This window comes from Lytechinus pictus, chromosome 12, assembly GCF_037042905.1.
Source record: "Lytechinus pictus isolate F3 Inbred chromosome 12, Lp3.0, whole genome shotgun sequence".
NCBI lineage: Eukaryota > Metazoa > Echinodermata > Echinoidea > Temnopleuroida > Toxopneustidae > Lytechinus > Lytechinus pictus.
In genome coordinates, this window is record NC_087256.1 from 19,535,252 (window position 1) to 19,549,753 (window position 14,502).

At 34.6% G+C, this 14,502-nt stretch overlaps 1 protein-coding gene across 2 annotated transcripts in view; it reads left to right on the forward strand.

The window, feature by feature from the left end:
* Nucleotides 1-1,717: 1,717 nt before the first annotated feature.
* Nucleotides 1,718-14,502, forward strand: part of LOC129272518 (prominin-1-A-like) — a 64,495-nt gene continuing 51,710 nt past the window's right edge. For both annotated transcript variants that reach the window (XM_064107615.1, XM_064107616.1), the window contains exons 1-4: nucleotides 1,718-1,837; nucleotides 2,638-2,704; nucleotides 7,467-7,562; nucleotides 8,130-8,314. In XM_064107615.1, coding sequence (XP_063963685.1) covers nucleotides 1,724-1,837; nucleotides 2,638-2,704; nucleotides 7,467-7,562; nucleotides 8,130-8,314 — 462 coding nt within the window. In that variant the 5' untranslated portion in view covers nucleotides 1,718-1,723. The remainder of the gene's footprint in view (nucleotides 1,838-2,637; nucleotides 2,705-7,466; nucleotides 7,563-8,129; nucleotides 8,315-14,502) is intronic.

Here is a 14,502-nt window from a genome sequence, read left to right on the forward strand (position 1 = left end):
TGATAGTTTGAAAGAAATCGGACAAGCAATAAGAAAGTTATAGCTGCTTTAAAATTGAGATCACTAATACTATGTAGATTTCAAATTGGCAACTGCGTAAGTAAATTATGACAAGGGGCAAGGACAACTTTCCCATAGGCCATGTACTTTATTATCAGGGATTTGTGGTTTTCTCCTAGGTACCCATTCCCCTGGGGCAGTAATCTAAATATAACCCAGGTAGTATATTGTTGTATGTCCTCATGAAAGAAAAATATAATTTGAAATAAAACTTTTGGGAAAAATGACATTTTAGCCATTTTATGTATTGGAGTACATGGAAGGGTAGTCCTTGCCTTACATCACTATGAAACCCATATGCGGCCAATTTGAAGTCTCCATGGGTATAGTGATTACCAATATTAACAACTTTTAGAAATTCATAACTTTCTTGTTGTTTGTCCAGAATTGTTCAAACTTTCACCTATCAACTTGTCTGATTTTTCTTTTCATTATAAAAACAAGTTTTTATTTGGGTTGGATTCCCCTTTAATATTGAGGATCAATTATTTATTATCACCAGGGGCCCGTTTCATAAAGCACTTGCAACTGTTGTAACTTTGCCATTATGGCAACTACCATGGTAACCTTGATTATGATTGGCTGCTGAGCCCTGTTACCATGGTAGTTGCCATTATGGCAAAGTTACAACAGTTGTAAGTCCTTTATGAAACGGGCCCTAGTATGTTAAAATGAAATTAAAATCTATAGTCATAAAAAAATATTTTATTGAATACGTTCCAACACGTTCATATGAACATAATCATTTGCTGAACCTGAACATGCCTTGGCTTCTATAAACAGTTAACTACGCATTCCTGCATTGTCTGGCACTGAGTCATATCGGATTATGATATTTTGGCTTCACCATACTCCTAACACGTTGTTGGTAATGAACGAATGATTGACATCTATTAAACCCCTTTAATCTTTCCTTATTAGTGGCATACCACTTCTAATATAATTACCTGTCTTAATATGCTTGTAGCAGCTTTACTTGGCATAGTTCAGCCAAATAGAGATTGTATTTCAAGTTATTGAGGAGTTCATTCCGCAGATAACATACATATGTCCTGTATATGTGTGGGTGTGAACAAGTATGTTGTTTTTGTTTGTTTTGTTCATAAACAAGAGGTTCCTATGCCCTTTTGATTATACATAGTTGTACATTTATATAAAGACAATTTAAAAAATAATGTCCAAGACTTTGAAGGTCAATTCTACTAAAAAAGAAATTGATTTGAAAATAAAGAAAAAAATAATATATTGGTAATACGCAATAAACCATAAATTTTCATCATCATTGGATGTTGAATAATAAAAGTGAGTATTGTATTTTAAGGATAAGCTTATTTCACAAAACACGTTCCACAGTATGAGCAGTATGAAAATGATAGAACCAATGATTTCATCCACTTATTGTATTGTTTTTGCATTAATTAGAAATATTTCAATTTTCCCCCTAAATTTTGTAGAACATGGTTTGAAGAAAAAAATTGAACATGTGGAATAGCAATAAATATGATTTATCATCATTCAATCAAGAGCTTCTTTTTATCAAATCAACAGAATGTTTTTTTAATGAATAAATCTTGAATACAAAATAGCAATTGATAAATAAATCATGTACATATTCCTCATGAAATACTTTGTACCTTTTCTTTCTTTTACTTTCAGTGCTGGCATGGCTTTCACAAATGTTTCCAATGAATTCATCAAGACATCGGTAGACGTCTTTAAAGTCACAGCTGACCGCACTCTGGGAGACCTTGAGTCCTACTTTATGGCAGTAAACGAGGTAATTTATTCCCTTAATGTCTTTGAACTACAGACCTTTTTATTGCTACATGTAATCAACAAGAAACCAAATCTTTTGTTTATGGTAATAAATGAAGAGCTTGTTTGCAGTAGATACATGTAGTTCATCTATCTTTGTTGTAGATATAAACACTGTTGTATACTGTTATTATAATATTTATTCATTTAAATGGTAGTTCTATTCACACAGGATAGCATTGTCAGTTGTTGTTCCCACAATGGCCCTGTCTGCATAACATACAATTTGGCTCACACGTATGTTTCCAGGTAAAGATTGTGAGATACATATTTTGTGTTTGTGTGTGTCAGAAATGGCATTGCCATGGTAACAGTATATTATGGCAAAAATATGGTACAAAATCTTGCAGTTCGAACTACTTCCTCAGTTTTTCACCAATTCTGTTGAAATTCGGCACACACATTTGTCTTAAAGTAAAGATGTGTAAGACACATATTTTGTGTGTGCCAGAAATCATGTTGCCATGGTAACGACATATTTTAAAGTGAAAATTGTGTAAAAATCTTTCAGTTTGAATTAATATATCAATTTTTAACCAATTCTCATGATATTTAGCTCACATATTGGTCTTGTGGTAAGAATAGAAAATACATATTTTGTCCATGTGTTGGAAACTGTTGCAATGGTTATGGCATACGGTGGGGGTATTAATCCCCTTCTGTGATAGTTCTAGTTTAATAAGAAGTTGATGATGTTGATAAGTATGTTCCTTTTGTATTTGTATTCATTTTCCTCTTATCCTCTTTCTATTTTATCAACAGCAAATTGAATACATGGTGGACACAGAATATGCATACGTTGACGGATTATTGACAACAAATTTAAAAGGTGGGTATATTTGTCTTGTTGTGTAATGATACATGTAGAAATAAAAAAAACTGATATTGACACAGAGATATCCAGTATACATTGCACTAGTGAGCAGCTCGATAATTTTTAGCTGGGGAAACTTATGTTCAGTTCCAAATCAAGCCTTAGTCCAAATATGCAGTACACAAATATACATGAATGCATATGATTTATACATGCACCTTAATGCATGAGAAAAGCACAACATGGCCTTACATGTATATTAATGCAGTAGTACCCATTGCGTGACAAGATTATGTATTTCTATCTACTTATGGAAGAACATAATGGTTTTTTAGTAGCTTCAATGACCTATCTGATACGAATATAAATCCTTTTTATTATGACAGCTTCGTTGTGTTGGATTTTGGTTTCTGTTTTGGAAGGAAACTCCTCATCTCTTTGTTCCATGCAATGTCTGACACCAAATTTGATACTATTGTAAATAGATTAAAATTTGTTTTGAATGGCATTCTGGAGAAGCCATGCCGAACAACAATGTACTAATGCTTTATTTATTACTTTGGCAAGTGTATGTGTATGTTTTCATGGCAAATATAGTATCAATGGCATGAAAGCTACCTTCCCTATCTTTGTTTTTTATAGGTGTTTTGAAAACGGAAAATAAAACTGCCTCAAGGCTGAGTTCTATCCATGTTATATTTGCTTATTAAACAGATAGGAAAACTATTACACAACTCTTGTGAGTCCATGCAGTTAATACTGAAATAATCTGAATTCTGGAAGGAATTCTGTTCTAAATGTTAAAACGAACAGCATTGTTTATGTTATGACTGGAAACACATTCTGAAATATAATTGAATAATTCTCTTTGAAATAGTGGTGAACCTTTAGCAGGTTAGAAAGTCTAGACTAGAAAGTGGTCACACCACATGAAGGAGAACAGCTAACTTCTAGACATTGAATTCCCTTTTTTTGTCATGCCAAGGGCACTGACGAAGAGTGTGACTCTGCCTTTTGTTTTTGATAGCTACATGAATGCTCCGTTTTCTTGTAAAGTGTATGATTTCATTTTTATTGCATTCTACTATTACAAAATGATTCTTAACATCTAGACAGTTATTTTCACCATAGCACAAATTCTGGTCTGATTTTCACCAGGCACACGGGAATTACAATACGTACGTAGTTGTAGTTATCGACTATTGTTCAAATAAGCATTAGTTGGTGAGCTGTTTTTTGTACAACAATGAATTGCAGAACTAGGATGAGCACTGCCATTTCAACCAAATCTACATGAACCTGTAATAGTTAAGTCACCTGTGGTTAATAATAATACATGAGATTTGTGTAGCGCATTTTCCATTTTGATTAGATGCTCACAGCGCTTCAGAGCAGAACAACAAAAACTATTTACACATAATACATGTCTAAAAAATAAGTCAATGTCTATCAAAAAGCACTCTTATACAGGTATGTTTTCAGATTGCTCTTGAAGGTGGTCACTGAAGTCTGGGTTTTCAAACTCATACTGTAAATCACCTGTTTTAAGGTATCTATCAGCTCTTGAATCAAGGCACAGGTTGATTTGTTATCCTGCTTTTTTAGGTCATGACATTGCAATTGTTTGAATCACTCTGAATCTCTTCATGGTAAATCTAGATTTATTTCTAATACAGACAAGCCAGCTTAAAGTGACTACCTGTATGGAAGCCAAAGGACCACCTCTCAATTTAACCATTGGAAACTGAATGATTTAGCTGTAACACATGGTTTCCATAGACTCCTGTCTGCATATATGTGGGGCTTAGTCTCTATTTGGTTAAGAACAAGTTTGGCTTCCCTTGAATAATTTGTCACATTGAAACATGTATTAAAGGAAGCTGTTTATAAAGACCACTTTCCTTGTCTCCCTTGGTAATCTTTAAGATACAAGTTTAATTTTGATTCTTAAAAGGAAGAATTTACATGTAATACTGAAAGAAAACATAATTGCCAATTTGAAGAAGAAAAGTAAATCTAACAGCTTCAATAATTATTTTGAATGTGTTTAAATAAAGAAATCATGTTTTAGTTTGGAAAAAATAAGGGGGGGGGGGAGGGTGGGAAGAATATGAAAAGAAAGATAAAGCAAGAGGTAGACCAGTGGGAGATCAAGAAAGCTGAAAGGATAATGGCAAACTGGATTGGTTTTGGGTTGGTGATTGACAAGTGTGTAGGTGGAAAAAAGGTAACATTTCTGGGGAAGACAGAGAAAAAAGATATCCAGGTATAGAAGAAATTTGGCAAAATCCTAAAGATACATGAAAGACAAAAGGATCAGTCGGACTTTGAGATTTGTTAGATAAGGCATCCTCGGTAATCCTTGCGGAAATTCTGGCGAAACGTAATCCCCTTGTTTCAATTGAAATTCAATGCGTACAGTATGTCATCCAGATGCTAATCTGGCAACAATGTTAATATCTTATCTCATCTTCAAGACCGAGGGGGTTTCTCTACCGTAGCGTGCACACACCGGTGACAGAGGAGCGGAAGTGACTGCCCGGAGGGGCGCAGAGTGGTATTTCATTGTTCTCTGGCGATGATAAACACGCATCACATGTATCATGTCAGGCCATGATGTCACCCCATTGACTAACTTCCTAGGCTGCCCGGAGCCCTCCTGACAAATGTCATATTCACTTCTTTTAGTCCATTTCCACCGAGGACATCTGATTCATGCCCTTTTCACACCGGAAATCAAATCTTTCGTGGCGATGCCATCCACGCAAGCCCCATAAGCTTGGAAACACAGTTTGGGGTATTGTCATAAAAGATGTGAGATGTTAGTTATACAGTCACTGCTGGCGAGACGAACAGAAGTTAAGCCTCAAAATTCAAATATCAACTTCATCTGGCAGGTGTGATTCTTGAAAACAGTTGGTGGGGGGGGGGGGGGGTATGAAGAGAGAAATAACGTCTGCCTACTGAATAGAATGGTGCTTGTACTTTTGATGATTATTGAACAAACAATAATAATAGTTTGTGAACAAATTTTTGGCATTTCTCCTACATGTATGTGTTTGAGATCGCATGCTCGATCTGTAATGAAAATCATAAGTCAGGAAAAATTGGAACCAGTGGGATTCGAACCTCTCATCTACTGCTTGCCGGGCAGCGACTCAACCACCAGGCTATTCTGGTCCACGGCTAAGTCACAATGAACTGGAATACAAATACCCTCTTCTTTCTGACTCATTGATATGCAAATGCTGTCCGCCGTGGACAATAGATAGTAAATAAAGAGGCTTTAATAGGAGGTAATAATAATTTGTGAACAAATTTTCGGCATTACTCCTATGTGTTTAAGATCGCATGCTCGATCTGTAATGAAAATCAGAAAGAAGAGGATAGAGGGTATTTGTATTCCCGTTCATCGTGACTTAGCCGTGAACCAGAACAGCCTGGTGGTTGAGTCGCTGCCCGGCAAGCAGTAGATGACAGGTTCGAATCCCACTGGTTCCAATTTTTTCAAATTTGTTCACAAATCATTATTACCTCCTATTAAAGCCTCTTTATTTACAATAATAATAGCATGGACATGATTTGTATTGTTCCGGTATCCATCATGAAAAAGTGCTCATTGCGTAATAAACTTGAAAGTGAATGGAAACCTGTTAAAGAAAGGAAAGAATTATATTTAAAACAGATGGCAACTCTCAAAAAGCATAATAAGTTCAGATTGAGGTGCAGTAATTGAAAAAGGAGAGAGAGTGCTACAAGTAGGCGCATAACCCTGTTCACTGCCTGTTTAACAATCATAGAAATTCTGTGATTCTTTTGAATTAAAGTTGCACAGAAAAAAACAACATTTTGATGGAGGTTCTCTTACATTCTGTCACAATAGATAATAGTGACAATAATAATATTTATAAGGCACTTAATACAGATGTTTCTAAGCAAGCACTAAATTTTCTGATTATTTATTACATGTTATTTCAGGGATTTTAAGAACAAAGGTGTAATGAATAAAATTAAATTTTGTGGTTAGATGTATTCCAATGTGACAGAACCTTCATTACAATGATACAAAATTAATCACAGAATAATTTTGTTTTATGATTACATGATGGTATTTTCATTCAAACATTCCTGAAATATTTGTTTTCTATCATTTGAATCCAGAAAACAAAATTTATTATTTTATTATTTTCTCCTTGACTTTGTTTGGAAGATTGTAAGGTGGGTATGAAGAATGTCAGTTGTAATTTTTTCTCCATGTTTGGCAGATTTTATTGTATTACTTTTAGATTCTTTAATAAATTGTAAGCATTGACTCTGCAGAGCTTTTGACTGGAGCATTACAATTTTGCAATTTCCAACAAGATGTCTTTTTTCTTCTCTTGGTTAAATTCGATTTGTAAATAAAATTTACTGTTTTTTATTGTGACGTCACTCATTTCATATTAATCTTGAAATATTGGTCAACAACCACATACTCAACACCTTGTAGATCAATCACCTTGTTTCTCTTTCAACATGATTTTAAACCTCACTATTTTCTTGGGACCTCTGTTGTAGTTTTTCTGATTAATCCTTATTTTTCCCTGTGCTTGGGATTCTGTTCATTATTTCTTTAATTTTTTTATTCTTAATTGCAGCGCATGCTTTCCTAACAAAAAAAGTAGATTCACAAGAAACAGTTGGCCTCTTGTGATGATGATAATGAACGTTTGGTGAATGTGTTAGTTAACTCATGTATCTTTATGCTTTCTATGTATTCTTTTTTTTCTGTCTTCAGAAATTGGAACAGAGATTGGTGATCCCGTAGCGGAGTATTTGCTTGATGAAGCTGGCCTTCAGGAAGTGATCGATTCTGTTTCGACTATTTCTTCCAGTAAGTGCAATCAACTATTAGTGATAGAATGTACCTTTCTTCTGTTTGAATGCTTCAGGAAGGTGCAGGTTCGGGATTCAAATCCCACCGCAGAGCTTGCGTTCTTTGGCAAGATGTTCATCTACATTTACCACTTTCTACTCAAGGTGTAGTAAATGAGTTCCCAGTATTCCCATATTTTGTATGTCGTAAAATTGGAATGCCTTGGCCATGGCCTTAAGGCTTTCAAACCTTGGCCTTAAAGCTTTCAAGCCTTGGCATTGGGTTTCCAAGCCTTGGCCTTGGGTACTGAAGCCTTGGCCTTGAGGGTTTGGGCCTGACTACAACACTGGCTATTCAGAAAGTCTTCGACTACTTCAACCTTTTAGAAGTACATGTAGAATATTGTCCATAAAGTCAAATATATTGTTAGACCAGAATTTTGCGAAACATGTAATATATACCTCTTCGAAGTCAAATTTCTCCTTAGCTGAACATATTTCTGTGGTCCTATTTGATTTGACTTAATAGGCAAAGTTACCTGTATTCATATTCATTTGCTCTTATTCACTCATATGTTCATTGCAGCTTTTGATGACATGGAGGAGGCACTGAATGAGATTGAAAGTCTTCGTTCACAGCTGATCAACCAGTCTAACGAGTTGGAGAATGAACTGAACCAGGTGGCTTCAGATCTGAACGCGATCAATGCAGACTGTGGCAATTGCATACCAGACGTAGACCAACTTGTAATCAATGTGAACTATACTGAGGTGAGTTGGCCTTCCCAGAACAGGTTTGGGTCTCAAGAAGTCTCCTCTTACTTCTGATTTAATCAGAATTTGCTGATTTTTTTTCTAAAAAAAAAATAATGCAACCTTTTATCAGGGTGATACATAACTTTTTAGAAGCGCTTGCCCGGTGGGGCAAGTAAATTTTTAAATAGTTGGAATATACTTACCCAAAAATCTATTTGACTTGCCCGAAAAAATCCTTGAAAAAAAAAGTTTACTTCTCCAAAAGAAAGTTTTGCGGATTTATAAACCATTGACCTTTTTCTCTCTTTTGACATGAACTGATCTACCTTGTTATTGCATTTCTTTTTTCCAAAGTGATTTTATCTTGCCTGCCATGACCAAAATTAGGGTCAATATCATATCATATCGACCCTAATTTTGGTCATTCTACTTTGAGTATTTTGCTCTCTACTATGTGAATTTTGCTTGCCCAATTCGGGCAAGTAGTTTTGGTCCCTACTTCAAAACACTTGCCCGACTCTAACTTTTACTTGCCCCGGGCAATCGGGCAAGTGCTTATGTAGCACCCTGCTTTTATCTATGCAGTCCGGCTTTGACAAATGGAAGCAAGTGAGATGTTAACAGGAATTGAGTTTTGAATTAAAGAAAAAAAAATTATCCACCTTGTTTTTTACCTCCATTCCAAATTTCATAGTAAAATGCTGATCCTGCACGATATGTCTGGTAAACCACCATGCTAATGCATTGGTGTGTATGTAAATCACATATATGTAAATGTTGCTTTTTTAACAGGAAATTCCACTTTTGTTATATGCTTCTTTTCATCAAATTAGGGCAGTGTGACACCAAGACCAATGTGAAATTTATAGAAAAATCAAGACCCGAGTAGTTCATACCAAAATATTGTTATACCATTATTTACCAACTCTGCTCCATATTTCTTTTCCCATGAAAATATTATTTCATGATTATGAGCCAATGACATTGGCTCATATTGTAATTATGATAATAATAATTCTCTTGGGGAGGGATGGATGGATGGGTACATGTATATAATAATAATTATATTGGATGGCCTTTTATCTTGGAATACGAGAAATATTCTACACTTAAGGGCCAATACTGCACTCATCTATGATTCATGCAATATTGGCCCTAGCTTGTGGAATATCTCTGGTATCCCATTCTAGCCATCCAATATCATACAATCTTTGCTTCATCATGATAACCCTTAGTATTGTTATTGTCATGATTTATTATGAGTATAGATTAACTCTAGGTCCTAGTCGGAACAAAAGTGCAAAAATGAATCATGAGAGGCCACATTGAAACGACTGAAGTATTACAATTTTGCCCCGAAATACAGTCATATATTAACTTATCTTTTGGCAGAGATTCAGAGTGTCTTACGAAAATTGTACAGTGACCTGTCCATGAATTGCATCTTTTTCCTGCAAATTTAGTGACAGGAAAATAAAAGCTTTCCAGCGTGAATGCTTCGCCTTTGCCTCTCGTTTAGAACCAAACCATGGATAAGATATTGACAAGTAGTGCACAGATAATGTATTATGGAAGATTTATGAATATGCAAATGTAATATAACTCTTTCTGAGATGTCACAAACTCTGATGTGTTTACATACTTCTACATTTTGATCTCTATTTTTCAAACGAGAATTGCAAAGCATAAACTTGAATAAATATGAATACAGTGAAACAATATACAGTTTTAAGTGGCATTCACAAACAATCACTCAATCAAATTTGGAAGCCACTAAAGTTTAATATATATATATATATATATATATTTTTTTTTTTTTTTCTATAATCTTGATATTCCAGTCGTAACCATCTGTACACAATCAAAAATGTAGGAATTAGTTGCAAGAAACTGTAAATGGAATTTGAACTATAAGGTCCTTCTTGAAAATGCTTATTTTAATCACTATTTGTTTAAATAGATTCCTTTCATTGCCAATAAAAAAATTGAACAAATGGTTTGATAATTATATACATCTGTAAATGTAGGAAGAATGTGAAATAAACAAGTATGATAAATAATTAAAACAAAATGACAATATACACGTATCTTGGATGTACACATATTAATGCTTCATTATTAAACAAATATAAATAAATAAATATTAGGTTACAGGCAATAGGTCTACAGTGTATCCTTTTCAAATACAAAACTTAAGAGAATTAAAAGAAAAAGGTAAAATGTAAAGAAAATTAATTTGAAATTAACAAAAAGATAGTCAAATGGACATGTACTTTATAAAGGGAAGTTAAAAAAAAAAGTATATACATAAAAAAAGAAGAAGAATGATCACTTTTAGACAGAGTTGAATGTGAAATATATATGTAGCATTAATCAGATATGAATTCATTGAAATTCTGCTTCTCAGAATGTCAACATACTGGTTTTGTACTACTGGCAGTCACCCATACCATTTAAATGTACTAGTGTAACAGGGTTGTGATTCTGAGCAAAGATTCATGTAACTTTCCCTTTCGAAGGAAGTAATTGACAGATCTTTGAGTTTTGTTTTGTTGACTTTGCTAAAAATAACCATATTAAATGCGTTTCTATGGAAGCTGGCACAAAAATACCAAAACAAGAGATATACTTATTCTGTTTATCCAATCTGATACCTAAACTGTTAAATTTGTAAAGCTTCTGCCAAGCCTTGCAATTTGAATTTTACCTTCATTTTAATAGCGCAAACAATGTTGTGGTATTTGTTTCTAGGGCATCTCCCACGCAAATATCAAAACTATCTTTTTATTATCTTTAAATGTTATTCTCAAAATTATATAGATGTCATTTATCTTCGCTTTGCAATGACTCGGGAGCTTTATGTAACATTAGAATGTCGGATTATCTAAATATGGATCTTCCTTAAAACTAACCCATGCCAAATACTGGCTCCTATTATGATTTACATGAAGGATAGATATCTTCAGGAAGTTTACTGCTAACCACATACCTACATGTAGAGCTACTGAATTTGTTGAAATTCGGTCAAAATAGATTAACCTATTTTCTTTCTCCTGCAGGAAATTGATCAATTTTGGGTGATTTTATTAGGTACTTTTTTTGGTTATTAGTTGCATTTCAAAAACAAGAGTGCAGTGCTTGAGAAATGATTTTTTTTGTCTTAATTTGGAAGAGTTGGGAGGGGGATTAGATGGTTAGATGGAGTTATCAGCAATGTATAGTATGACTTTACATTTTTATCTTTGGCAATGCATCGTGGGATGGAAGTGCAATAATAATAATGATAATAATAATAATAAATAATAATAATTATGATTATAATGGTATACCCAGGGTAGCCACTTCAGTTCCGAAAACTGTTCTCCCAGCGGGCCCTGCCATTATTATTACCCCGGCTAAGCTAGGCCACCGATTCAGGTGCACACAGCTTTTTGAGGAATTACTTCCTGCCGGTACCCATTTACCTCACCTGGGTCGAGTGCAGCACACTGTGGATAAATTCCTTGCTGAAGGAAACTACGCCATGCAATGATCATTGATAGATTGTAATAAACAGTGTATATTTGATTCATGTTTATATCATTCAAATAATAAATATTTGTGGATTTTTTTTTCCTTCAACGATTATGAACGATATTAAGAGAGCATTAATGAGACAATTTATAAGCGGACTGCACATTTAATTCCATGCGCTTCTTGGCATACTATAAATTCTGTCCCATCATGCTCTGCAATAAAAAAAACCCATGAAGGAACATACCAGACAATGCAATAATAAGCTACAAGTACCTATTAGTGTAGAGCTATTGTCTAGCCATGATGATGTTTTACATGTATCATCTCAATAAATTCATCGGTTATGGTGATTTCAGGATACCAAAACAATAGCAATTCTAAAGGCTACAGTGTAGGAAATGCCTTAATACTCTTTAAGAAGTTCTGTAGCTTCTGGTTATTTCTATCATTAAATCCAAAGGTCATTTAACAGTGACTTCCGTGAATGATACAATTTGTGTTTTTTTTCCTTCGCAATCATTTAATAGGGATTACCTTGTAGATATTTTATTTCCCTTAAAAGTTCACCCTGATTTCAGGTTGGTTGTAAAAAAAACCCACAAACATAGATAAGGCGGTGCTGCACCATCCCGTGTTTGCTCAATCTCGAGATTTTAGCCGGATCGGCCCTCTTCGCGATTAATCTCAAGATTCAAGAAACCCTGTCTCCACCATCGCAAGAAGAGCGATTCCTGCTCGAGCGAAGCATCGATGCATTATGGTCTGACGCCGTGAATAAATAATCCCGAGTGCGTCTGCACCTACGAATTAGGGCGATAATTCGTAAAATAGCGCGCTATTTTGCAAATAATCCCAAGTTGACTTGGGATTGCAATCTCGAGATTAATCCTACGAACTAGCGCGATACTTGCGTCTCCTTTGCAAATAATCTTGAGATTGTTCAGATCGGGATAATTTGCCAGATCAGAAATAGCGCGCTAATTTGAAAACTCGGGATGGTGCAGACGGCCCTATAGAGAAACACATCAATTAAGGTTTGGTGAAAAGCCATGCAGACCTGATTGTCTTTGATTTGGACCTACTTAGTGAATTTAGGTCATAATGTAGGGCAACCCTGCATATTTAGGTAATTTTTTAACTTCCGCAGTTTGGTAGCTAATTTTTTTATTTATTTATGAAATGCCAAATTTTCTTTTATAATGAATTGAATAGATATTTGTTTGTCAAAAAAATGGTTGCTTTACTTGAAGGCCAATACAAGTGGAATGATCCCCTCCCCTCCGCAAGAGTATGTCATGAAAATAAAGCACATGTTACTCATCGCATTTGCTTGGATTTTGAACATGATATTTTTCCTTTCCTGAAGGAGACCCAGAAAGGATTGTATTCATACCAAGAACGATATATTTGTACAATTGTCTGTCTGCCCAAACAAAACTTGATACTAATTGATGGCAACAGCTTAGGCCCATAGAATATATAATGCATATCAGTCCTTAGAGTTTAGCCATGCCAGTGGTAATTCAATGTGGTAATCCCTGATTCTGCTATGACTGCATTTTCTCACATGCCTACAATTAAATGTTCCTTTTCCTCGACTTCTGGCAAGTGTCATTTTTCACAAAAGGGGTAGCATTCCATGAAAGACATCTTCACTGACGATTTGTTATAAGCTACTGGAATCCTTGCATCTGGTTGGCTCAGAGCAAAATTATTCTTGAAAATCACTCACCAGTTGTTCCATGAAATGCTCCCGGAAATTAAGATGGACTGTCATCCTTTATAATCGTTAATGCAACGGAAAGCAACATTTGATGTTTGAATAGTGTTGTGGGTTTTTACGACTTCTTGGCTAGACGATTGTGTCATTTTCATGCGTTTCATTGATGTTTGACTGGAGAATAAAAAGAAAAGATTTTCGATTTGACCCCTACCCAAAATCATTTTTCTTTGGTACATATCTGTTTTCTAAGCAATCTTTTAGATATATTTTCTGCTAGTTGTGATTTCATAAGCTGATCTGAATTGAAACTGAAAGGGGTTAACATAACGGGGCGCAGTGGTCAATATCAATGAATATTAATATTTGCACAAAAACAGCAAAAAACAGAAGAACCTTCTCCTTGAAAGGGGGATTTGAAATAAATACAAATCACAGAAGTGAATGTAAGAAAAAAAAAAGAAATTAAAAAGATTTCACAATTTGGGATACATTTCTTCTTCTCTTAGTTAATCGCAACAAGTCAAAATTGGCTTTTGTCAATAATTGCCATTATTTTTTTAATATCGACATCAGTTGTAGAATTAATAAAAACATTAGAATGATTAAAAGTTAACAAAGTGAGAAAAATATAATGCAAAGGCAGCATCTCAGCAATATTCTTATAATAACATTCTAATTTTCAATTTTGAAGAATTAGTTATGATTATAATAATTCAATGATCATCTGAAATGTGCAAGTTTACCATGAACTACATGTAGGTTAGTTTCTACTAAGTTCACTCTATTCTCGAATATATATGAAATCAGTTCTCGAACTTGTACAAGCCAGCTTTGATAAATTACATATTTGTAAATAATCAGATGCTTGTCGAATTGGATCATGGGTTTCGAGCACAGTAGCAACGGCACAGGATTAGCCCAGCCAATACTTGTAGCATTGATTGGCAGGAAGGGATTAGTTTAA